Below are 25,130 nucleotides of genomic sequence, written 5' to 3'. Positions count from 1 at the left end.
GCCGAGCGAGTGCGACGCCGCCCCGCTGTACGTCGCTCCCCGGCCGGGGTGGAGTTTACAGCAGCAGCACGGCTCACAGCGGATAGGGAGGGGGAAAAGTCACTTTTGGCCTGGTTTTAAAAACTATTTCTTCTTTTTGGAGAACCACTGGAAACAACTCTGGTTTCATCTTTCGAAGGGGGAGCCGTCGACGGGACTGGACCGAGGCGCACACAGGTCAGTGGAAAACGCTTTTTTTTTGGTAACTTTTTGAAAAAAAAAAAAAAAAAGAAGTTTCAAGATTTGCTGCAAGAAGAAGGCTCTGACGTCACCAGTGTAGGTTAGCTTAACAATGTGGCAAAGTCGCGAGGACGTTGTTTCCGCTAACTTACGAGCAGAACGGTTGGTGTTTGATACCGACAGGAGGATAAGATTACACAAGAGGAAACGTCTCCTTCGTCACACGCGCCACATAGACTACAAGCCCCCCCCTTTTTCCCCCCCCCCACCACCATCACACACAGAGGGAGCTGAATGTTCTGCCTTTTGTGAGACTTTATGAGTTTAGCTCAGCAGAAGAGTTAGCATGTCGCCGTTTTTCTCTTCTTCTTCGTGTGTTTTAATTACGTTTTTATCTTCTTCTTCGTGTGTTTTAATTACTGACTGAGAGTTCCGTATTCTACAGAGGGTCTTGTTGTGAGCCCGCCCCTTTCGTTGACTGCTCCTTTTATGACCTGCAGCACAAGTTCAGCTCATTGTTGTGAGCTCTCCGAGCAGAGCTGGGCGTGTTGTACCAGGCTCAGCACGACAGAAATGTGGCCTGCGGCTCTGGATTCTTCCAGCGCAACAAGTCTGAAGGAATTCGCAAAGAGATATTCACTTTGAAGTAATTAGATGCTTAATACGCCACAATCTCAATCTGGGATAAACTGTTATGCAGGGCGTAAAAGTGCTTTACATCCTGTCCTGTCTGGAGTTATGGAAACACATTTTTGTCCCCTATCATTTGAGAGAATTGAAGAGCAAATGTGATGTAAAATAAATAATAGCAGATGTGCAAACTTGTAAATTATATCGCCGTATGCAAGATCTGTCAACGCTCAGTGTATGTGCTGTGCATGACTCCCAGCAACCGCCACACCAAATTTTAACACGAAATCTCAAAAGTTAACAGATGTATCCATTTTGGTGTTTCCCCGAGATCAGCTGGCTTTGACAGAGGTCTGACTCTTGAAGTTAATCATTTGTAGATGGAGCGATGACTTTCTAAGAGTTTCAATAAAAAGCTTCATGTCGTTATTGAGATATTTTGCAAACAGGTGAATTATTAGGAAGAGGCAAAGTTTTTTTTAATTGTGACTTGTGCAACCATAAATTAGCTCTTAAAGTTGGGGACTGGTCTTTGCTACTACCTCACGAAATTTTAGCTCAAGATCTGCACATTTATTTGAGTTATAGCCAGTTTTATGTTGTTGCTAACACAACACAACAAACGAGCACAGACACGTGCAAAAACAATGTTTTATTGTAGTTAGCAGGTGTGTGAACACTGCTGTGCTGGCATATATTCATCTAAGATACTGTCTATAGAACAAATACCTGTGACAATAAGTTTACAAGTGAGCGTAAAAACAATTTAGTTTCCTTTTTTTTAAAAAATTTATTTGTATTTTTAAGCCTTAATTCTTTATTGGGTTTTGCCAACACAACCACTAACTTACTAATTTGGTAAAGACAAGTTTAGGCCCAGTTTAGCTCAAAACATAAATGGTTCTCTCAGCTGAAAATAACTTTTAATGTGTTAACTGCCGTCAATATATTCATAAGAAATTAGCTTTTTATTTATGTAGGTTTTTATGTGAGGACCTCAAGGACTGCATTTATTTTTTGTCTGTTCTACATCTACAGTAAACCTTTGTTTATGAACAAATGCACTCATACACATTTGGAATAGAAAACCTTTCTATTTAGATCACAACCCAAATTGTTACCGTTCAAAACCATTTACAATATGAACCCCATCCTTCAGTTTTTGTTGCGTTTAAATCTTGCGCTCACAAGTTCCTCAAACTCAACATTCCCCATTTGTTGTTTCTGTTTTTTTTCTATGAGAGAGGTCCTCTGCTGTCGTCTTCAAAGTCTGAGAAGGTGGCAGTCACATCCTGTGAAGAACTATGAGAAATGATCACAGATCTCTGCTGCTGCAGCTTTGGGTTTTAGAAGCGCTGAACCAAATGATGACCCCTGTAGATGGACCCCTGAACGGAGAAACCTAAAGAAAATGCATGAATGGTTATACAAGGAATGGACAAGTGGAGCTAAAGTGTTACTTGTTGTGTATGAGGTTGTATAATCTATTGATATGGTTCAAGGTAGTTACACTTTTGACATGCCTGGCCCTGCAGAGTGTGGCTGAGTTTAAACTTTGATGTGAGAATTCAAAGCAAAATAGGTGAAATGATCTGCATTTATCTCTTTATCTTGAACGTAGTTCTACATCAGACTGGCAAGTGCACACATGGGTTTTGAAGGGAGGTTTTTGCTGAATGGTGAGCTGCGTTACTGAGAGGATGATATCGTCCTGTTGAATCTGCATGCAGGACCAAAGTGTCATGGAGGGTAGAACAGACGTGTGGCTTGGACTAACCTCGAAAACTGCTTCATAACAGCTGACATCGGTCAATCAGTTTGTTGGGCGGCAGCTTCTTCAGTTCAGGAATGCTGGTGCTTTTTTAAAATTTATTTTAAAAGATGGATTGAAGCTCTTCCAAGCATATCTTTACAAATATAATCTAACTGGGAAGGGGTGGTTAAGCATCTTATCAATAAACCAGCTTTAAACTTTTTCTGTTTTTGACACAAGCCCAGACATAAAAATGCTCCAGATCCCATGACGCATCTTTGAAATGACATTGTATTAGCCTGATTACGTTAGAAGCGACACATTTCCTCTTGTTGCCGTCAGCTGCTGCAATGCGTCTTCTTGCTCTCTGCAGCTCTTTGAACGTTGTGGCAGTCTGCAGGGGTCATATTTAGGACGCTGGTATTCTGATCGTTGCGGTAAACGTGACATCACTCTGTGTGCCTGCTGCAGCGTGGGAAACCGTTTTTAGTTCAAGAGGTGTATAGATCTTTGCAAAGAGGTTGTAAAGGAAATGAAGAACAAAAAAAAAGTCAAATGTTTTAAAGTTAAACTTTGGAAAAGAAGAGCTGCTTTGTAACTTGGTTGTTGGTGCTGGTTTATTGCTGCTTTTCAGTTCGTGGTCCTCTCAGACCAGCCAAGGAAACCTGCTTTTCATTCCAATGTGCTGCACAGAATGGATTGCACTGTTTTAACTCAGCCATGTTTGGACAAGACAACATAACGCTGCTGCAATGTCAGCGCTACAAATAATTTCTATTCGATGCACGCCAGTCCCCAACCAAGCCTGCGCTCAATGCCTGGAGACTTAAGGCGAATAAAACATTTTCTGAGAAAGAAAGCCTCAGTTGTAGTTTACTGGGCCATATTTGTTCCAGTCCTCACCTATGGTTTTGAGATGTAGAAGATTTGTGCAATGAACCAACAAAACTCTAAGAACAGGCAGTTGAATAAGGTTTCCCTTTCAAGGACATCTGGTCCCAGCCTCAGAGTTACCATGAGGAGTTTGTAGTGCTCCTCCATGATTAAGAGCTGATTGAGTTTGTGCAGGTATCTGATCAGGAGACCTCCTTTTTTGGCTCTCCTCAGGAGTTTTCCGATTATTGTCCACATGGAGAAACCCACAGGGCAGACCCAGCACTCAGAGGGAGGGTTATGTATCCTTCTAGGCCTGTGAATGCTAAGGCTAGGCTCTAAAGGGCCGTCCACACACAAGCGTTTTTTTGTGAAAACTGTATTCAGAGTTTTGTTTCTTTTCATCTTTGTGTCTACATGGCGTTGTTGTTATCGGAGCTCCAAAACTATATTTTAAGAGTGAAAACCTCACTTTATTTTGTGTGAACTGCTAAAACACCTTTGGAAAAAATAATAATGTCACAGCCACACGTCTAATCCAGTGGCGTAGCCAGAATTTAGTCTGGACCTGACTGCAGGTGGGTCCAGGGTCGCCAGTTTGAACTCAACGTGTAAAATAAATGGAAACTGGGACAACGTTGACGTTTGTTCGCCCTTCTGTCTGCAGCAGTGGCTCTGAAACGATCCTGACCCACAAACCAAGAGACCGAAGCTTGTTACTGTTGCAATAAAACTTTTAGAAGTTAAATTTCAAAACAAATTTACGTTGAAAGAACTTGGAAAATATTTCAAGTGAAACCAACGTCACGTATATTGACGTAAACATACTAAAGCATTTTAAAATTCAAGAGTCTGGATAAAAAAATGTTGATTGTTTGAAATTATGCTATTTCTTTGGAAATGACAAAACAAACAAAAAAATGTTTAGGAAATTCTGTATTTTCATGTGGACAAATCCGTAAAACACTTGTCTTTTACCCATTTTGTTCTGCTTTAACAAATGTATATTCATAATAATCTGGTCCAGGCAGATGACTTCCCTCCTCTTGTCTGGAGGTCTCGTCCTTTTTATTATCATGCCGTGATGGGATTAAATCAAAGATCTGATAAAACGTTACTGTTTCATAATCTAACATTTAATAAAAACTTATTCAATAGCTGTATGTGATAAACTCATATTGTGTTTAATTAATGCTATTGATGTCATATGAATAATTTAGAATTGTCCATTTGGATTAATAACGTTCTTACTCTCTGACTCAGAATATTTCTTTCAGATGTTCTGAGACTTCAAACAAAAACAGTATGAAACGGCCCAAATACTTATCGTCTGGCCTGCTTTGTTTGTAGTAGACTGCAGTGAGGTTGAAAACGGTCCCAACCGTGTTATCTTCTCTCTGCCACAGCATTTCTATCATCTTATTCTCGTGTTGTTTTTGGATCGACTGCAAGTTCTTGCGCTAGCTGTCTGTGACATAAGTCTGGGTACGGCCTCTCGGCTCTCCTTGTGTTTTGATGCAGGGATTCCAGAGGAATCCACAATCGAATTCCTCAGCAGGGCCGAAGAAGGGAGAGAGGCTGTTCAGACTGACAGCTGTGCTCTGTCAAACATTCCTTTTTGGCTCTAATGACCGTCAGTCTTCGTTGTTTTAATCCTTTCCTTTAATATAGTTCCAGTAGAATAAATGTTGTCCTCGGTAAGTAAGAGAAAAGACAATAAATAATTACAGTCCTCCTGACAGTAAGGTTGAGGTAACAGTGCCAGATAAAATAATGGTCTACAGGACTAGATGTGCATGCGGTTGCCTGTACATTGAACTGTTTTAGCTTTTCTTCTTGAGAGGACTGTCGTGTCTTTTTACACAGGAGAAATGATACATTCTGGAAGAGACATTAATTACAGATGTATTCAAGGGTTAGGTAAAAAAATATAATTGAGATCAGAAAGGGAATATGAAAACTGGCTCTTAAATTTCTAGAAGTGTGGAAATTTGATTCAAAGATACCAATCCAGATGTGGATTGTATTCACAGTTGGAATTTTATCAAACATTAGCTCTGTTTTAGGTCTGATTGTCCCAGACCCATAATGTTTATTTTTATTATTATTTTTTTTTTACATATATTTAGATTAAAGGGTGTTTCATGGAGTTGTGACTGTCGGTGACTTGCTGGTTTGCAAAAGTTTCCAAATTTTCTTCTAACAATGGTGAGGGTTCTCAGTATTGCCTACTGTCATTTCAAAAGTGTACTTGAATAGATGAAATCATAAACATGGGAGCAGCTGCCAAGGTGGGTACATAGCAGGTCATTGTGGGTACATAGCAGGTCATTGTGGGGACATGGCAGGTCATGATGAGTACAGGGCAGGTCATGGTGGGTACATGGCAGGTCATGGTGGGTACATGGCAGGTCATGGTGAGTACAGGGCAGGTCATGGTGGGTACATGGCAGGTCATGGTGAGTACAGGGCAGGTCATGGTGGGTACATGACAGGTCATGGTGGGTACAGGGCAGGTCATGGTGAGTACAGGGCAGGTCATGGTGGGTACATGGCAGGTCATCGTGGGTACATGGCAGGTCATGGTGGGTACAGGGCAGGTCATTGTGGGTACATGGCAGGTCAAGGTGGGTACAGTGTGGGCAGAGGTGGACAGCAAAAAGAGCATGACCAAAATATAGTTTTGTAAGATGTGCCAATGAAAAAGTCAGTTATTTTCAAAAACTGGCTGCTCAGATTACCATCACTCACTTCAGTGGTTGCAAACACTCAAGAGTTCAGTGAGACTGCAACACAGAATTCACCTGCTTTCTCAAAACTTCGAGATACTAGCTTAACTCAGGTCTGCTGTACTGGGCGATGGGAAGGAACTAAGATCTTACTTTTATGTTTCATGTTTTTTTCAATGCCAGAAATACTTTTGATTTTGTGTTTAATATACCGTAGTCAAGTAGTGGTGGTTTCCTTCAGCTATGGCCGGCAGCTCACTTATGTTTGACCAAATTTTATGCCAATATGGATGGAGAAAACCCTAAACATGGGCCGATTTAGTGATTGTTGTATTGTGTGCAGCCAGAGTCTGCGGTGCCTGCAACATTGTGCAGCAGCACAGCCAACATGGCTGGTGAAGGCCACAAGTCACACAGGATGTCCATCCATCCATCCATCCATCCATTATCTTTACCCGCTTATTCCATTTCGGGTCACGGGGGGTCGCTGGTGCCCATGTCCAGCAATCACTATGCGAGAGGTGGGGGACACCCTGGACAGGTCTCCAGTCCATCACAGAGACACTTGGACAACTGAGACAAACAACCATTCACTCTCTCACTCACACCTAGGGACAATTTAGAGTTACCAATCAGCCTAACATGCATGTTTTTCATCTGTGGGAGGAAACCGGAGCACCCATAGAAAATGCACGCATGCACGGAGAGAACACGCAAACTCCACCCAGAAAGGTCCCCCAGCTGGGATTCGGCGATCTTCTCGTTGAGAGGTGGCAGCTTTACGAGCTGTGCCACCGTGCCGCCCTAAGTTGATGTTTTAAAAAAAAAAAACATTTAGCCTTTCTCAAATTACTCGGTATTACTGGCTGTTCCGAGAAGTACTTGCAATGTTGCCCTATCAATGATTGTAATTTGTGGCATTTTGAATATTTCCAGCAGTATTTTTTTTTACGTTGCTTTCTTAGACTACAGATGCAACAAACAATTAATATTTAGTAATTTCTGTAACATAAGCTCAAGTGATTGTAAAAATAAACTGAAGGCTCATTAAGTTACAAATTCAACTCGTCACCTTTTCGAAATCATCCTATAGGCACCATGTCTTCCTGTCTGAAGACCTGATCTGAAGGTGTGCCTGTAGAGCACACAGAGGGAAGCAGGTGCTGTTATCTTTGTGGATCACAGATGTTTTACAATATCCTGTCAGTTTTGTTTCTGGACATTCTTCTGTTGTACAGTATGTCCCTCTGTACCCACAGGAACAGTAACAGATTGCCCAACAGTCCCTTTCTTGTAGATTTTGTTTGCACAATATATACAAGTTTTGACATTAAACACTTGAAAGTCATTTTATCAAGGGAAAAGTTGATCATTGATCATGAAGGGAGTGAGACTTATCAACACGGCAGATATTATGCTTTGAAATGCACAACACTTCCTACAGTTCCCCTTGTTAAACAGTAGGTGTCACTACAGGGAAAAACCAGTTCACTGCAATAATGAAGAAGAGTTTACAGGATCTACACCAAACAAGTACCGGTAATCATAGCAATACTGTTAATTTTTGTATTTTTATTTTTAATTTATGGCCCAGAATTAGTTTTAATGATTTTTCTTTCAGTGCTTTATTGAGTGCTTGCTCATGACGTTGATTCAGGAAGTTGGCCTAGTTGAAGTAGACCTCTTGTCCTCCTCTTTTTCAATAGCGGATGTTATGCCAGGACTTTTCTCTAACAGCCTGGAAGGTAAATACAGACTACAACTAGAAAACAACATTTATCCTCCATATGTTTTAGGTTCTCCAGCAAACTGCACAAATCAAGGGCTTAATTTGTACATTATGTGTGCCCTTTTAGTCCCCAAGTCTTTGTGTGACAATCTTTCCTACTCTGAACTATACTTGCATGAGCATAGACTTATTTCTTTTTTTGTGAGGGTAAAAAAAGACATTCAAAACAATGAATCATACTCTGGTACATCCACACAATGCTTGTCTCCAGTCACCTTGGTCTGAACATCCCTGATCCATGTGGATGTAAGTTTCCAAGCCTTCTTAAGACTTCAGGTTGTTTGTCACTCACTCACTGTGAGGATCATTTACATGGATCTGGATATGTGATGCCAAGATGAAACTGAGTTAATTCATTATAGTAAATGACACGAGGGAGATGTCTGACACACATTGAATGCATCACTTTGCTTCAGCACTGCAGAGTTCTGCTTTTAGACCTGATGAAACATGTTGTGTTCACTTACAACGTTGTCACATTGGGCAGCTGTGGCTGAGTGGTTAGAGCAGTCGTCCTCGAGTTGAGGGTTCAAATCCACCAGCAGTCACATGCTGAAGTGTCTCTGCGCAAGACACTGAACCCCTCATTGCCTACGATGTGTGTCCCATCGGTGTATGAATGTGATCTAGCACTGATTATTTCTCTTTAGAATGATTTGTTCAATTAGATTTGAATATAGTAGAGTGTATGAATGGGTAAATGAAACACAGGTTGTGTTGTAAAGAGCTTTGAGTGTCTTGATAAGATAGAAAGGTTCTATATAAGTACAGTCCCTTTACCATTACAGACACTGTTACAGTGTCAGTGACAGCAGTGTATGATAAAAGTTAGTGCTTTAGCGATGTGTGATGTGGTTAGTGATGGACTGGAGACCTGTCCACGGTGTTCCCTGCCTCTCGCACAGTGACTGCTGGACATGGGCACCAGCGACCCCCGTGACCCGAAATGGAATAAGCGGGTAAAGATAATGGATGGATGGATGTTTAACCCTCTTGCTCTTGGGACAGTTTGACTCACAGAACCTCAATTTAAGACTGAAGCCTCGTGGCACACCAACCACTGCTTTATTTATCACCACCAGTGCACAGTCCACAGCAACTGCTGAACCTGGGAATTCTGGGAATTGAGGTTGGTGCAAGTTCTCGCAGGGCTATTCAACTAACTTGATCAGGGGCCACAGTTACTGAAAGCCAAGAGCTCAGGGGCTGGATTTCTAGCAGGTATTGTCATTAAGTAAGTTAGTTTTATGGTTTAAAATCTAGTTTTATTTCAAAATGAACCCACTGGTGAGCCAGAGTTGCATTCAGGCCCAAAAAAATCTGATCCGGCTCAGCCCCAGCCCGTTGCAATCATTTCCAACACACACCCGACCCGATGAATTAACAGTAATTACAGGTTCGAACCCAAACCACCCCCACCCCCCGACATTTTTAATTGAGCTTTGACTGCTTATATAGTTAACGGTCGGCGGACGTGCGGCTGAACAGCAGGGGCAGAGGATCGGAGCTGAGGGTGTGTTTGTCCTTTCATGGCCATCAAAGCGCATTAAAACCCTGTTTCTGCCTGCATTCTGCATTATTCAGACATGGACCCTGCTCTGACACGTCTGCTTTGGAATCTCACCTGTTTGGGTTGTCGGCCGTGCGCGTCTGCTGAGTGCAGCGGCTGAATGAACGTCCATTTGGGTGATGGATCGCTTGCTGGCAGTATAGTCTCATCTGAAGCTTAACTGAGCATGTTACCTCTTTTGAGACCAGTCAGCTCGCGGTGAAATGGCTGCATGCAGCTGGTGAAAGTATGGCAAGCCATGTTGCCATATAATTGGTTCGCGGCTGATCCACTGACGCAATCAAAAGTCCGACACTGACTTGGCTCGCCCATCCAGCACATTATATTGGCCCGCCCCGCCCAGAATTTGGGTCGGGTCAAGCCGGGCTTCAGGCCCAGGTTAGAAATGACAGCTCTAGGCCAAAATAAGCACACACGTGGGCCTGATTTGGCCCCCGGACCACCAGTTGAATAGCCCTGCTCTATAGTATCTCCAGACACGTTTTCCAGAACTGCTGCTTACTCATCAACTTCTGCAGCATCCGAACAGGAATCATCTGACCGGCTTCCCTCGTATGAATAATGATCTCTGGCAAACACAAAGACAGCAGCACATCCTCTGTAGTAAAACCTCAATCACTGAGTTAACGGGGCGGTAGTCTTCATAACTTTTCAACATTCTTGAGAAAAACAAAACACTGGCACAAAATCGTAATTGTTGTAGATTATGAATAATCAGAATAGTTTGAGTCAATGTTTTGGGCTTACAAGAAAAAAAGTTTCTTGTTTGTCCTTAAACGTGACAAATCAAACCTCATTGCCATCAATAGTTGATTATCAGCGTCTTCACTGATTATCTTGGTTGTATTTGGTAAACGTAAACAAATCTAAAATTTCGTGCAACAAAGTCGAGAGAGGAATGTTTACCACCTTCCTTTTAATTACTGTCCATGAGCACAGCGGGTCTGGGGGAGGTTCTGTGGACGTACCAACTATGGGCTGACAGGACGACTCCCAGTCTCCTGAAGTCTGGCACAGAATGGTTTATGACAGAAGTTCAGGCACAGTGCCAGAATTACACAAGAATACGATATCAGGAAAAGGAAAAACAATCATTTAGTCTTTTATGATCTTTGAAATCCTTTCAAGAGAATTTAAAGAAAGAATCAGAGCAGCACGGCCCCTCCAGCTACGAACAGCTGAAAATAATTTGCATCTGAAGAGTGAAAGAACGTGTTGGAACAGTGGTGTCCCTCAAGCTCAGGAAGGCTTGGACCCTGATTACACGACAATGTTTTTCAGTGAAACCAGTGTGAAATGAAAACAATGTAAATGCGTTGTTTGTTTTTTTTTGGTCAGATTTCCTAACATGTAAGTTGTATATTATCTGTTTTAAAGGTAAAATTTAAGATTATAATCTTAAAACATAATTATTGAAAGTTATAAAATTATGCTGACGTAGGTGATCTTGGACAGATGTTCCTTGATTATTGTAGAATTATGAAGCATAATACTAAAAGTGAAAATGTTGTCATTCTGAAGGAAGGAACGCAGAATGGAGACATTTACTAAGGGGAATATATGTAACTGTGTTTGTGTCTTGTGTTCGTCTCATTTCTTTAAAACCTTAAGTTCTGATTGTTGACAAACTAGCATTTTGATTTTAGAGTTTTTGTGGTTCAAGAAAATCTCTTGATGAACATATGAAGGTCTTTATTTCAGTATATATGGGCTAACGCCTTTATTTTTTGAGGAACCAGAAGTGTTGCCTCCTACTGGTTATAAAAAATGAATGCAGGGTGCATTATTGTCACTTTGTCCTCCATACAAAGCTCTAGACCTCGACGTCACCTGTTCTGGAGCAGTTTGACATAAGCCAGATGTTACCATCTAAAATCGCATCATAAAACAAAACCTTCAGCCTTTTAGTCGTAAGCTGATAAGTTATTTAATTAACCATCTGGTTATTAATGGATAGTTTAAACATCAGGCCTGCAGAGTATGAGATAGTGTCCGTGCTGTGCTGTATCTGACTGGTTGGGACACACAGGATGTTTGGTTGGAGGCGACAACTGGCTGCTGTCACTTTATCATGGGCTTGATGGACAGAAAACTGATACGGAAACTTTGATGTATTAAAATTTAATGTTTAAGTCAAACAGATAGTTTTAGTGTAATGCCGCTTTCGTGCTAACTTTAGAATCTTGAGTCACAAGACCAATGCTGATTGGACAGAATGGACAAAAAGCAGATGTTTTGTTCTGAATTCACCATTTCCTGCTTTAACAAAAAAAAAACCCAAACATTTAATTCAGGAGTCTAATATGCTACTAATTCATGATTAAGCTCAAAAATTAAAATGTTTATTTTTCTGTTTGACAGGATTTTCAGAGCACATTAATTGTACTTCCTCATTCTTGAGAAACTACAGTAATTACTGTTGTGACTGCACTTCCTCTGGGTGGACCGGGAAGCTTCTTGAGTATTCTTAGGTTTTTAGTGATCAAGCCTTGTGTTTACACCTTCGAGTTAGTGAGGTCAACGACGACTACTGAAGCCAGAGGGTCATTTTGAACCGGAAAGCTTTGGAGATGTGAATGAGTTTTTATCTTCCCTTGAGCTAAACAAACTCACTGCAGGCAGGATTTTGTACTCCCTGCTGAATCATAGCTGGGAGTACACAAATGTCTCAAAATGTCCTTTTATGGCATCGGAGGGCTTTAAAAAACAGGAAATGGCATGGAGTCATCTGATCTCGCAAGAACTCTGTCATTTTAGAGCCGTGGAAGATCCAAGTTTGCCTCGACACCTAACCCGACTCCTGCTCACTCCATAGAAACCAGTTAAAAATGTGAGTGAAAGAACCAAATGTCTGACAGAGAAACAGGAAGTTCTGCTGCAGGAACCATGTTTCCAGTGGAGCAGATGCCACTCTGCATTCTCCCCTGCAGCCATGAAAACATTGTTATAAACTGCTCCCCAACAGTCACAAATAAAGCAAATATCTAAGATATTTGTAAGTATTCCAGTATTAAGAGCTCGTTCTTCGGTCTGTTAGTAAAATATATTTCACTAGATGGGTTTTAATGAAGCTCTGACGTAAAAGATAATAAGTGATATGCATTCCTACAAGAAATACTGGGCCTTTATACATTTTTTGAAATGAACACAGGACCGCTCAGCTCAGTCAAAATGTCTCCATAATAAATACTATTATAACTTTATTACTGTCTTTCTTTTTGTTCATGCAGGACGTGTTCAACCAAGTCATCATCATCAGACTGGACTAGAGGGCTGTCCCTAAATACTCGTCTACATCAGGTACTTATTTAGCTTCTTTATTTGAATAGTTTGTAATAGTTTTCTATGATGACTGCAAATCAAAAACACAGATTCTTACATTTACCGTACTTTTCGCTGTATAAGTTGCACCTTTTTGCATGAATTAGCATGCCCTGCGACTTATACAGTGAAGCGACATATTTGTTCCACCCCCCCCCCCCCCCACACACACATATTTATAACTCTATTTTTGGCTGCGATCTGACGATTTTATTCATTCTGACATGGAAAATATTGAACACTACCATTTTCAGCCACTAGAGGGCCCACAAGTTATATGGCAAGCCAAGTTTCTCATTAATAGGTAAAAGTGGCTATTAATGAGACACTTGGCTTGCCATACAAAGCCACCTTTGTCTCGCTCCGCCCAGGTGAAATGCAGCTGCTTTGACTATCAAAGTGCATTTATTAAGGAAAAGTTAAACTGAGACACACATTTACTATAATTTCAAGCAAACAAATAATTGTTTTTAGGTGTTACTCTTGTTAAAGTCCACCCGTGCACACTCCCGTGGCTGACATTTGGCAGCCAATCGATTGTTGGCACAACACCGGCCCACGTTTCGTCAGCGGTGGCTCATAATAGATGTGACTATACGGCGGTGCGACGTGTTTGGCGGCAAGTATTGCAAACTGAATTAACTCAAAGAGTTCAAAGTCAGACCAGTTACATATATAAAATAAAATTTAAACAGTTTGTATTTTCACAACACTTAAGAACTCTGCTGGCACTGAGTGATGAAAAGTTTCAGCTCGGTCTTCCTGCAAATACGTCTGAAGGTGAGCGACAGTCAGTCACTTTAGTCGCCACAGCTTTGGTTGTTTATGGGGACGGGTCAGAACAGCAGACAGGTCGGTCCAGTACCTGAACCCTCCTCTTCTTCTTCAGTCACACCTTTTGGAAGGTGGGCAGAAAGTGGTTTTATGTCATCTTGTTGGGAAATGATTGGACGTCCTTAGAAAAGATGGGCTTTTGAAAGCAGCATAATGCTGCTGTAAATTTTTTGCTGAACTTTTCTGTATTAATGTTAACTACAGAAGTGGAAATGAGCTGCCCCGTATGGAGCCAGCACGAACATAACTGACATGGTGTTTTTTAATTTAAATGATGTTCGGTAGTGATTTGTCTGACCACACTTTGTTTTCATTGTGAGACGATTCCTTCCCAGATGAAATTAAACTGTCTGCAAAGAAATAAAAGACCGTGTAGATGTCAGAATTAATGCTTTATGTTTTTAATTTGAAAAATGTCCCATTACAATCAAGTCTGACATTTGTGAGCCATTGTTATTTTGAATTCACCTTTTACCTGAAACTATTCACTGAAACTTTTTTTAATTTTTTTTATTTCTCATCTTTTAAGGAACTAGAAATGATCAACTAAAATGTTATGGGACTAAATCAGTGGTCAGTGCAATCGCTAGGACCTTTACAGGAGCATATTTATTTCAGGACTTCCACTCTTAAACTAGAGACGGACTGATTAATCAGCCAACAGATTTAAATCAGCCAGTAGGTTCAAGGTGACTTTGTCATTCGCATCACATGTGGTTCATGAGGTGGAACAACATTATGTACTCAAGGTCCCAGTTACACCCAAAAAATAGCAAAATCCATCCATCCATTATCTTTTACCCGCTTCTTCCATTTTGGGTCATGGGGGTCGCCGCTGCCCAGGTCTGGCAATCATTGTGCGAGGGGCAGGGGACACCCTGAACAGGTCTCCAGTCCATCACGGACACATAGAGACAAACGAGACAAACAACCATTCACTCTCTCTCTCACACCTAGAGACAATTTAGAGTTACGAGTCAGCCTAACATGCATGTTTTTGGTCTGTGGGAGGAAACTGGAGCACCCGGAGAAAACCCACACATGCACGGAGAGAACATGCAATCTCCACCCAGAAAGGCCCCTGGACCGGGATTTGAACCAGGGACCTGCGCGCTGAGAGGCAGCAGCTCTACCAGTTACGCCACCGTGCTGCCCAAAAATAGCAAAATATAAATTATTTAAAAAAAACTGTAAACAAGGACCTAAGATACACACTAAACAATAATAATATAATATAAATGTGGTATTTTAAACAGCAGCCTGAACATGAGTCTCTTGTGAGCAGATGGGTTTGAACACAAGTGTTTAACAGCAAAATAAATAAACTGAGAATGCAAGTGAAACATCTCTGTGGTGAAGGAACCGTGAGTAAAAATAAATAATGAGAATGAAACAGGAAGAACACTGCATGGCTTTGAGAGCTGTTATAATATTAGACTGAGTGGTCAGCTAACAGCAGCACAACAGAATCCTGAAATAGAAATGACAACAGAACGTCTAGACTGGTCACGGTCCAAGCCGTGGGGTATTTAGAACATGGACGTGACCTTACTGTCTGAAGCTAAAGTGAAAATGACCTAAACCTGCTTTTTATTAGTGATCAACAGATGGTTTCAAAAAAGAAAGAAATAAGAAAATGATGCAACAAATTACCAATCTTCTATTGAATGTTAATTTACCGTGTTTTCCACCGTACATGTCGCACCGCCCTATAAGTCGCATCAGTCCAAATATGTCTAATAAAGTGGAAAAAGCTATAAATATGTCGCTTCGCCGTATTCGTCGCATTTATTACGCGTCACCACTGACAAGCTGGAAATGTGGGCCGGTGTTGTGCCAAAAATCGATTGGCTGCCAAATGGAGGCCGTGGGAGCGTACATGGGAGGACTTTAACAAGAATTTAACAAGATTAACACTTAAAAACTATTATTTGTTTGCTCAAAATTATAGCAAAGTTGTGTCTCAGTCTAACATTTGCTTTATAAATGCACTTTGACGGTCAGATCAACTGCATTTTCAAAAGCCGATATGTGGAATCAGGAATGCGCAGAGGGCAACTCACTGTCCATTTCTTCGAAACTTAACAAGATAACCACCTAAAAACAATTATTTGTTTGCTCAACTTTATAGTAAAGGTGTGTCTTGGTTGAACTTTTACTTAATAAATGCACTTTGACAGTAAAATCAGCTTAATTTCACCGGGGCGGCACAGAGAAATGAAGCTGATTTGGTTGCTCCAGGCAGACAACGGTGGCAGGCTAGGGCAAGCCGATTGTGTCATTATAGTCACTTTTACCTATTACATGATAGAACAGCATTCCTTACTACTCGACTTCCATCTAGTGACTGAAAATGGTAGTATTCAATTCTTTTTCAGGCACAATGAATGAAAATGGTCATCTCAGCCAACAACTGGTTTATAAATATGGGAAAAAATCCATAAATAAGTCGCTTTGGCCTTTAAGTCGCAGGGCGTGCGAATTATGCAAAAAACTGCGACTTATAGGGTGAAAATTACGGTAATTTAATATGATGGCAAAGCCTAAAATAGAAAACATTACTTGAAGGGAGTAATTTTAGGGATATGAAGTCATTTTGGTTAAACCTTGAAAATAACGCCTGATTTCATGCAGTGTTAGCCCTCAGGGTACGTGTTGTGAAGGACTCTCAGCTACTATCGCATCAAATTTTACTCGTCATGTGTAAAAATGACTTGGATGTAGCCATTTTTGTATTTGCAAAAGCCAGTTAGCTGTAGCCATCTTGATGTGGGTTGATTTAATTAAAATGTTAGTAAGGTGTACATCCAGTGATCACTTTCATTGTCTCATTAACATTTGTTCACTGGTTTGAAAGATATTTTTAAAAACAGACACACACACACACACACACACACACACACACACACACACACACACACGATGGATGGTATTAATCCACATTTATCTGCACTGCGGCTTCTAACAAAACGTATTAAACTTGCAAACTAATTTCACTTGGCCTTTAGTCACCACATCTAACAAATAAATATCAACCACTGCTGCAGATGTCTGTACGGTCCGCCAGAAGTCTGCTTCTTTCATAGAGGTGGTGTTCAGATGTGTGGTTAACAATGTAGAGGCATGACAAACACACCCAGGTGCACATAGACCAAAACTATTCACCTATTTTAAAAACACTTATGAAAGTTCGAGTGGACGTTTAGCTTCTCTCAAAAAGAAATAGCATTTTTTTTCTCTTTAGGCTTTCACTTCTCTTATGAAGCTGGTTCAACATTCACAACATATATTCAGGATATCTGTAAAAGAAAATGAACATAATTATCGTTTGTGTTCTAAAAAAGTTAAGTCAGGTCCCCTGGACGTTCAAAAAACCAAAAAAAACATTTGTAGAAACGTTTCGTCTTTCATCCAAAAGACTTCTTCAGTCTGAAGTTTGTGTTATTGTCAATGTTTAGGCTTACCCATATGATTTTCCCATCACTACACCACAAGTAAATGTGAATTATGCATTTTACAAGAGTAAGTATGTTAGTCTGGTAACGCATATACAGCAGTCCCTCGCTACTTCACGGCTCGTTTTTCGTAGACTCGCTCTATCGTGGTTTTTCAAAGTAAGACTGGCCATGACACACAGCTGGCTGATTGATGGATGAGCCGCACAATTGGCATGGGATTTTTATTTAAAATAAATAATTTAAAATTATTTAGCACCTGTGTGCAGCCCAAGCTGCAGGAGAAGCTTCTTCATGCAGCGTGACATATCTCCGCTCTGCAGCAAAGTGGGCGTGGCCAAGAGCGCTGGCAGAGAGCAGTGGAGGCGGGGAGCTGACATGATGACATTCTGTGCTCTTTTAGAGCGTTTAGAGTTGAGAAACATTGTTTAGAATATTGCAAGAGCGTGGGAAGGATTTAAAATGCCTTAAAAAAATCTAAAATAAACGACTACTTACTTCTTGTATTACTATTCCTACGTCGCGGTTTTTCACTTATCGCGGGGCTTCTGGGTACAAATCCCCCGCGATAAACGAGGATCTTCTGTACTCTGTGTGAAGAACAAACATAAATCTAAGCATCTACTAGGGGTCTCATTTCTCTGATGTCATTTGATAAGAGATGCAACTAAAGAATTTCACAAATGTCCAGCAGCTTAGGATCACTGACCATTCTTCGCTCCGTGGACAATGACACGAGCATCGTTTGGTCAGCAGCAAGGGCTTTTAATGTAAACCTTTTTTAAATCTATAAATAAACGATGTGTTCCTAAGTACATTTTATACCAATTCTGGTGAATAATACAAGAAACCAGTGTAATAAACAGAATCAGCTGATTCAGATGATTTTTGGTTTTAAATGATTTTCCACTTAGTTCATTTTAGTTTGCACTGTTGTTGTTAACATGAAATAATATTACTTCTTTCTAAATATTGCAGCTGACTATACTTGAAGAAATATAATATTTTTACCTTTTGTACAGGTGTGAGTGGGGTGAAGGTGCAGAGCAGCAATCATGGTTGCCCTGTCATTAAAGATCGACGTGGGGAATGTGGTGAAAACCATGCAGTTTGAGCCCTCCACAATGGTCTATGACGCCTGCCGCATCATCAGGGAAAGAGTTCCTGAGGCACCGCTTGGCCAGCGTGAGTCCTCTCTACATACACACACTCATGGAGATGGGACAGCCACAATGCCTGCATGTTGCCCTAAACCTTGTATATTCACAGGCAGCTCTGAGAGCAAAGACAGACAAAACTTGATAACACTAGATCAAAGTTCATGCTCAGTAATCCAGGTAAAGAAATGCAACAAAGTTCAGTCAGGTCATCTGGACGTTTTCTTTTTGTTGGGACATTCCGTCCTTCATCCAAAGGACTTCATCAGTCTGAGGAGCCACAACAAACTCAATCCACAAGCAGCACACTTATAATAGTGGAACAACCATTTCTGGGGCGTGCCCCGTTGATAACTTTAGCTTGTTGTTTACGTTATTTTAGGCTTTTTTTGGTTTGTTCGGTCTTTTGTAGATCAGTAAAATTCAATTAAAATTGTAGTTGTGGAAATGCTTTGACACAACTGTGGGGCTGTCACAGTTGGGCCTTTTAAAAATTATTCAGTCCTTTAGTTTTGCCACAGTTTCTGCTTCCAACTCATTACTTTTCACATCAAAATGATTACACTTTGCACATCCCAGTACTTTACACCTGTTGTTGATCCTAATATTTTGGCTGATCAGATCCATCCGTCCGTCCGTCCATCCATCCGTCCATCCATCCATCCATTATCTTTAGCTGTTTCTTCATTTTCGGGTCACAGGGGTCACTGGTGCCCATATCCAGCAGTCACTGTGTGAGAGGTGGGGGACAACCTGGACAGGTCTCCAATCCATCACAGGGCCAGATTGAGGTCTATAATTATCTAATACATATACAATATCAATATAAATTTAAACCTTTGTAATTCTAATAATATTATATTGATGAACATTATATTGATGGTCCTTCTTGAGCATGTGAGCAGCCGGTTTTGGTTGTCAGCAGCAAACTGGTTGATCCACTCTGAGAAGGTGCTATTTATGAGACTGAGCTGAATACAGCACCTCAGACTGAAGAAGTCTTTTGGATGAAAAACAAAACGTATCTACATTTTTTTGCTTTGTTTTGTTTTTTGGTTTTTTTGAATGTCCAGAGGACCAGATTGAACTTTTTTAGATTTTTTTACCTGGATTATTGAGCATGCATCAGGAAATATTATATTGTGTTTTAATGACATTCCCTTTAATAAAAGTGTGCAAACCTTTTGAATAGTACCATATACACATGTACATTTTCTGTTTCTTCATGTATCTATACTGTATAGAAGTGTACTAGTACACCTAATGCACAGTTGGGTGCATACCGTATTTTCTGGCGTATAAGTCACAGTTTTGTGCATAGATTTGTCAGTTCTGTGACTTACATGCCGAAGCGACTGATAAGTTTTTTTTTTTTTTCCATATTCATAATATTTTTTACTGATACTTCAAATTTCTAAGAACTGCAACAGTGAGTCCTCCTGGGCGTGCTCGATTCACTCAGCTGGTGCAGGCTGAGGAACGCTGGAGAGTTAGCGGCTCTGGTCGCGATGGATGGATGGATGGATGGCGCCGCACCGCCCATGCGAAATGAAGCTGTTTTGACTTTTAAATAAATGCATAATAAGCGCAACGAGTCAGTGGTGACGCAAAATAAATGCGACTTTTACGTCGAATTGTCTTATATATGTTTTTTCCTCTTCATTATGCTTTTTTTGACTGATACGACTTATACTCCGGAAAATATGGTACTTGTATGTACGAGGGTCACAGTGTTGTACAGGTTTACTACAACAGGAAAGAGATGTAAATACCAAATTTTATTTTTATACTGATAAAACTCTCAGAAGAGGAGAAACCGAGGCAATAAAATAAATCACCCATGTTAGTACCTATCCATATAAAGTAGCATGTAGTTTCAAAAGGACAGAATTTGTCAACCAATAATTTGGCTATAAAATAAGTTTCACTGTCTTTATCCACTCTGAGCTGTAAATATTAACCAACAAGCTGTGTCAAAATGTTTGATCAACTTTAGAAAGATATCTTTTAGGAAAATATATTACTAAAAAATGAATAACAAGGAAACAAAAACCAAGGAGTTTTAAATTGATCTAGACTTGTTGCAAAATAAACAGCTATATAGAAGTCAATAATGCATGGCAAAGTTAAAATACAAACAAAAATGTTAGTGTGCTAGCGTGAAAATGATGCTTGATTACGGGGATAGTTATTAAATAAAATGTCTTGCCAAAGTACTTTTCAAAGCGTCAATAAAATGACACAACTGCTTTCCGTACCGCACCTCTCGCTGCTGCTTTTTCAACACAGCTGATTTAAATAAACACCAGAGCCTCCCTTCTTTTTCTTACTATCATGTTTCTGCACATACTTTTACTTCCTATGACCTGAAAATTGGTGCCTCTCTACTGTGTTGAAGGATATTTGAGTTTTTGAATGCACCTGGAGCAGAACGTTTGGTTCATGGAGGAAGGAAATGGCAGCTCCTTCTGTCTGAGGAGAACTGAGGAGGAGATTGTGCCCCAGAATCTAAATTAGGACCAAATTTCTTTGTGCAGCCAAGGAGTCAAGAGTTTCCAGTTCAGTAGGCTCCAGACTGAATTTAGTAGAATATCTTTACGTTTTTCAGGGTTTTTTTCATGAATGAGAGCATAATGTTAAAGACACACTATGTTGTACCATTGGGTTGTGTCATCCAGATGGCAGAGCTATTGATTTATTGATTCTGCATCTAAAGAAGCCATTTGATTTGGTGTGGGTGTCTATTAATAATGCATTCTTGACATCTTCTCTGGCTTAAGAACATGTCTCACTGAGAGGAAGCTTCAGGGCGCTGCTTTGACCGATCATCTGCACTCCCTTCCTCTTGCATCACTGTTCAGAGAGCAGAATATGTCCAAAGACAAATTGTCTCATAAATAAAATGTCATAGGGATCTTTGTCTTGTTTATGGTTACTAATCTCTTCAGAGAGAAACGTTCCATCCATGCATTTTCACAAATGCATCATCTGAAGGTAGGGATGCACGATATTATCGGCATTGTATCGGCCAATATTAGCGATAAAGTTAAATATCGGACATCGGCCATTCCATCAAAATAACTCACTGATATAAAAGGTGCTCTATATATATATATGTTGAAGTGTTGCATCATTTTCATCCCCTTTTTTGGCATCTGCATTTGGTAGCAGGACAAACTGACAAAGACCATGCAGAATAATGTAGTATTTTAATTCCACAGCAGAGAAAGCCATGTAGTATCTGTAAGTAGGTCTAGGGGGAAAAAATATTGGTATTGGTTATCAGCCAAATAAGTTTTGGCATATCGGATATCAGCCAAAAATCCAATATCATGCATCTCTATCCTGAAGGGCGCGTGGAGTAAAGTTTTGTTACGCAAGTTCTTTCATCAGCAGCTCCCTGTTCGACTTGCTCCAGCATGCTGGCCATTTTACAATCACTGTAAGAAAATACCAGTGCCTCTGCTTTGCCCATGGGAATGGCTTGTTTCTACTGGCCAGCAAATTGTACATCTGATTCTCCAAAATCAGCTATAACTATGTATTATACATTAATAATAGGAGAGGAAGAGGTACAATTTTGGGTGTCTTTTTAGCGCTGCAGGTAGTCGTGGCTCATTTGAGACACTTATAATCTTGAAGTATTGATGCTTCCATTTTAAGTACAAATAATATTAACTGTGTTGTAAAGAGAATCAGTGATATCCTTTAAACTACTTTTACTGATGAATCATCTGTAATAGAAGCTTTAGAAATTCAGAAAAACTGGCTTTGTGTTTGGATTGCTTTCATTATTATAATAAAGCTCTGAACTGGGACTGTAACCATTTACAGACATATATCTTATCTCTCCTGTTATTTTAAAAATTCTTGAAAGAACAATTGAAAATTATCAGTAGAATCAAAAGCACAGCAGTGATTGCTTTTTTATGGTTTCATCCAGGGATAGAGCGGATCGTAACACAGGAAAAACTATGGTGAAATTCACTAACAATCTTCTCCTGGCCTCAGACCTGTTGGAGCACGCAGCGGACACTGTTGCTACTTGTACCGCTGGGTCTCAGTGTTGCATTTTATATGACATCACCTTGTTTTTATACAGATACTTGAACATGTTTTTGAATTTCGAAGAAGCGCATTGAATAAAAGCCCTATATCAGGGGTGCCCAATACATTGATCACGACCTACCGGTCGATCGCAAAGGCATTACGAGTAGATCGCATGGCATTTAAAAAAATAAAAATTAACGTCCGCATCCTCACTATAAAATTTGTCACTTGAATGACATACAGGGCAGCCAGTCTGAGGTCCTTTATGTGAAACCATGGCCTTTCTGCTGCGGTTTGGCCATTCCTTTACACTACAACAGCCCTCATTAAGACCCCCCCCCACCACCACCACACCCACACACGCACGCACGCACGCACCCACCCACACACACACACACACACACACACACACACACACACACACACACACCCACACACGGAACATTACTTTTTATGTTTTCACTCTTAAGCAGATACCCCTTATCTGAGAAACCAGATAAAAGTAATCTGTTAAGTAGACCACAATCAAATCTCAAAGGCATAAAGGTTAGAAAACCTTTTCAGTTTACTTTAAAACTAATCTTAGGTTATTATGGTTTGACCTAAACCTATTCTGCAGTTATTATATTATTTTGCTGTTAAAGTAGTTCGTGTTTGTGAAGCTCTTCAGAGTTATTTTGCACAATATTTATAATACTTCTTTCGGCTTTTTCCTCTTCAGGGGTCGTCACAGCGAGTCGTCCTCCTTCATCTTCCTCTGTCCTCACTCCAACTACCTTCATGTTCTCTCTAACTGCATCCAACTATCTCTTCTTTGGCCTTGCTTTTTGTCTTTTTCCTGGCAGCTGCATTTCTAACATCCTTCTACCAATATACCCACTGTCCCTTCTCTGGACATGTCCAAACCATCTCAGTCTGGTCTCTCTAACTTTATCTCCCAGTTGTTCAACCTGTGCTGTACCTCTGATGATTTCATTCCTAATCTTATCCATCCTTGTCACTCCTAAGAAGAACCTCAACACCTTCATTTCTGTCACTTCCAGTTCTTTCTCCTGTCTTTTTGTCCATGTCTCTGTCTCCAGACCATACAACACAGCTGGTCTTACCACGGTCCTGTAAACTTTTCCTTTGACCTTTGATGACACTCTTTTTTTTGTCACAAATCACTCCTGAAACTTTTCTCCATCCACTCCATCCTGCCTGGACTCTCTTTTTCACTTCTTTACCACATTACCCATTTTCCAGGACGGTGGACTCCAAGGACTTGAAGTTCTGCACCTTTGTGACCTCTGCTCCTTGTAGCCTCACTGTTCCACCGGCCTCCCTCTCATTCACACACGTGAACTCTATCTTACTACTGTTGACTTTCATTCCTCTTCTTTCAAGTGAATACCTCCACCTCTCCAAGTTCTCTTCCACCTGTCCCCTGTTCTCACCACAGATCATGTCATCTGCAAACATCATAGTCCACGGGGATTCCTGTCTGACCTCATCTGTCGGTCCATTACCAGAGAAAACAAGAAGGGGCTCAGAGCCGATCCTTGATGCAATCCCACCTCCACCTTGAAGCTATCTGTCATTCCTGCAGCACATCTTACCACTGTCCTGCTGTCCTCATACATGTCCTGTACCAGTCTAACATACTTCTCTGCCACTTCAGATTTACTTATGCAATACCACACCTCCTCTCTTGGCACTCTGTCATATGCTTTTTTAAATTCACAAAGACACAATGGAGTTCTTTCTGACTCTCTCTGTACTTCTCCATCAGCATCCTGAAATCAAAGATGGCATCTGTGGTGCTCTTTCTCTGCATGAAACCATACTGCTGCTCACAGAGAGTCACCTCTCGTCTAAGTCTTGCTTCCACAATTCTCTCCCAGATCTTCGTGTGGCTCATCAACTTAATTCCCCTGTAGTTGCTACAACTCTGTACATCACCCTTGTTCTTAATTATTTTGCACAATAACGTGTATAAAATTAGTTTAATATCAACCATACTTTCAGTTGTGCAGTGTATTGCAAAATAACACTTTTTATTGGTACTTTTATTTGAGCATTAAGTGTAGAACCACTAAACTGAGGAGCAGCTTCTACTTTTGAAGCTGTTAGACTCATGAATCTCTAATCAGGATTATCACTGTAAAAAAAAATCACTCGAATGCCACTTTAATTGTTTATGTGCTGCTGACTGTCCATGCTGCTGATCTCATGCTGCTGATTTAGTTCATGCTGCTGTGTTCATTCGTACTCATCTGCTCACACAGACTCATGTTCGTGCTGCTGTTGTTCAGTGTACTACTAGTGCGTAGTGTATTCTTAGTTTAGCATATTTCTAAGTCCATATCTTAGATCTTATTACTGTTTTTCTTTACAATTTATACTTTTGTTGGATGTAACTGGGACCATGTGTACACAATTTCGTTCCATGTGATGAGAATGACCATAAAGAAACTTGACTTGACTTTATGCAGAAAAACTAGTTTGTAGTTTTGCTTCTTCAATATTAGTTATTTGTAATTCTTTGTTATCAACATCCAAATAATGTGAGAGCCTAAAACAAGTTCAGAATGTTGCAGCAAAGGTTCTGGTAAGAATAAGCAGCAAAACCACAATTATTTTCCCCCATTTTAATTGATGTCCTGGTAAATCTACAGCAAAATGTAAAACCTTTTTTATGCACTTGTCAAAAGGCTTATGGTATATAGTATTATGGTATATAATATTATGGTATATAGTATTATGGTATA

General features: G+C 40.4%; 2 protein-coding genes across 2 annotated transcripts in view; both read left to right on the top strand.

Moving 5' to 3' along the window:
- LOC119425101 (talin-1) overlaps nucleotides 1-25,130 on the top strand; it is a 107,233-nt gene that overhangs the window by 26,670 nt on the left and 55,433 nt on the right. The gene's annotated exons all lie outside the window — the stretch shown is intronic.
- The window catches only part of tln1 (talin 1), a 57,728-nt gene continuing 32,661 nt past the window's right edge, over nucleotides 64-25,130 (top strand). The window contains exons 1-3 of the mRNA XM_037691957.1: nucleotides 64-216; nucleotides 12,794-12,863; nucleotides 18,196-18,358. Coding sequence (XP_037547885.1) covers nucleotides 18,229-18,358 — 130 coding nt within the window. The 5' untranslated portion in view covers nucleotides 64-216; nucleotides 12,794-12,863; nucleotides 18,196-18,228. The remainder of the gene's footprint in view (nucleotides 217-12,793; nucleotides 12,864-18,195; nucleotides 18,359-25,130) is intronic.

This window comes from Nematolebias whitei, chromosome 18 (assembly GCF_014905685.2).
Source record: "Nematolebias whitei isolate Nwh7 chromosome 18, NemWhi1, whole genome shotgun sequence".
Lineage (NCBI taxonomy): Eukaryota > Metazoa > Chordata > Actinopteri > Cyprinodontiformes > Rivulidae > Nematolebias > Nematolebias whitei.
Note: the sequence above shows the minus strand (reverse complement) of the source record. Positions and strands in the feature narration are given on the sequence as shown.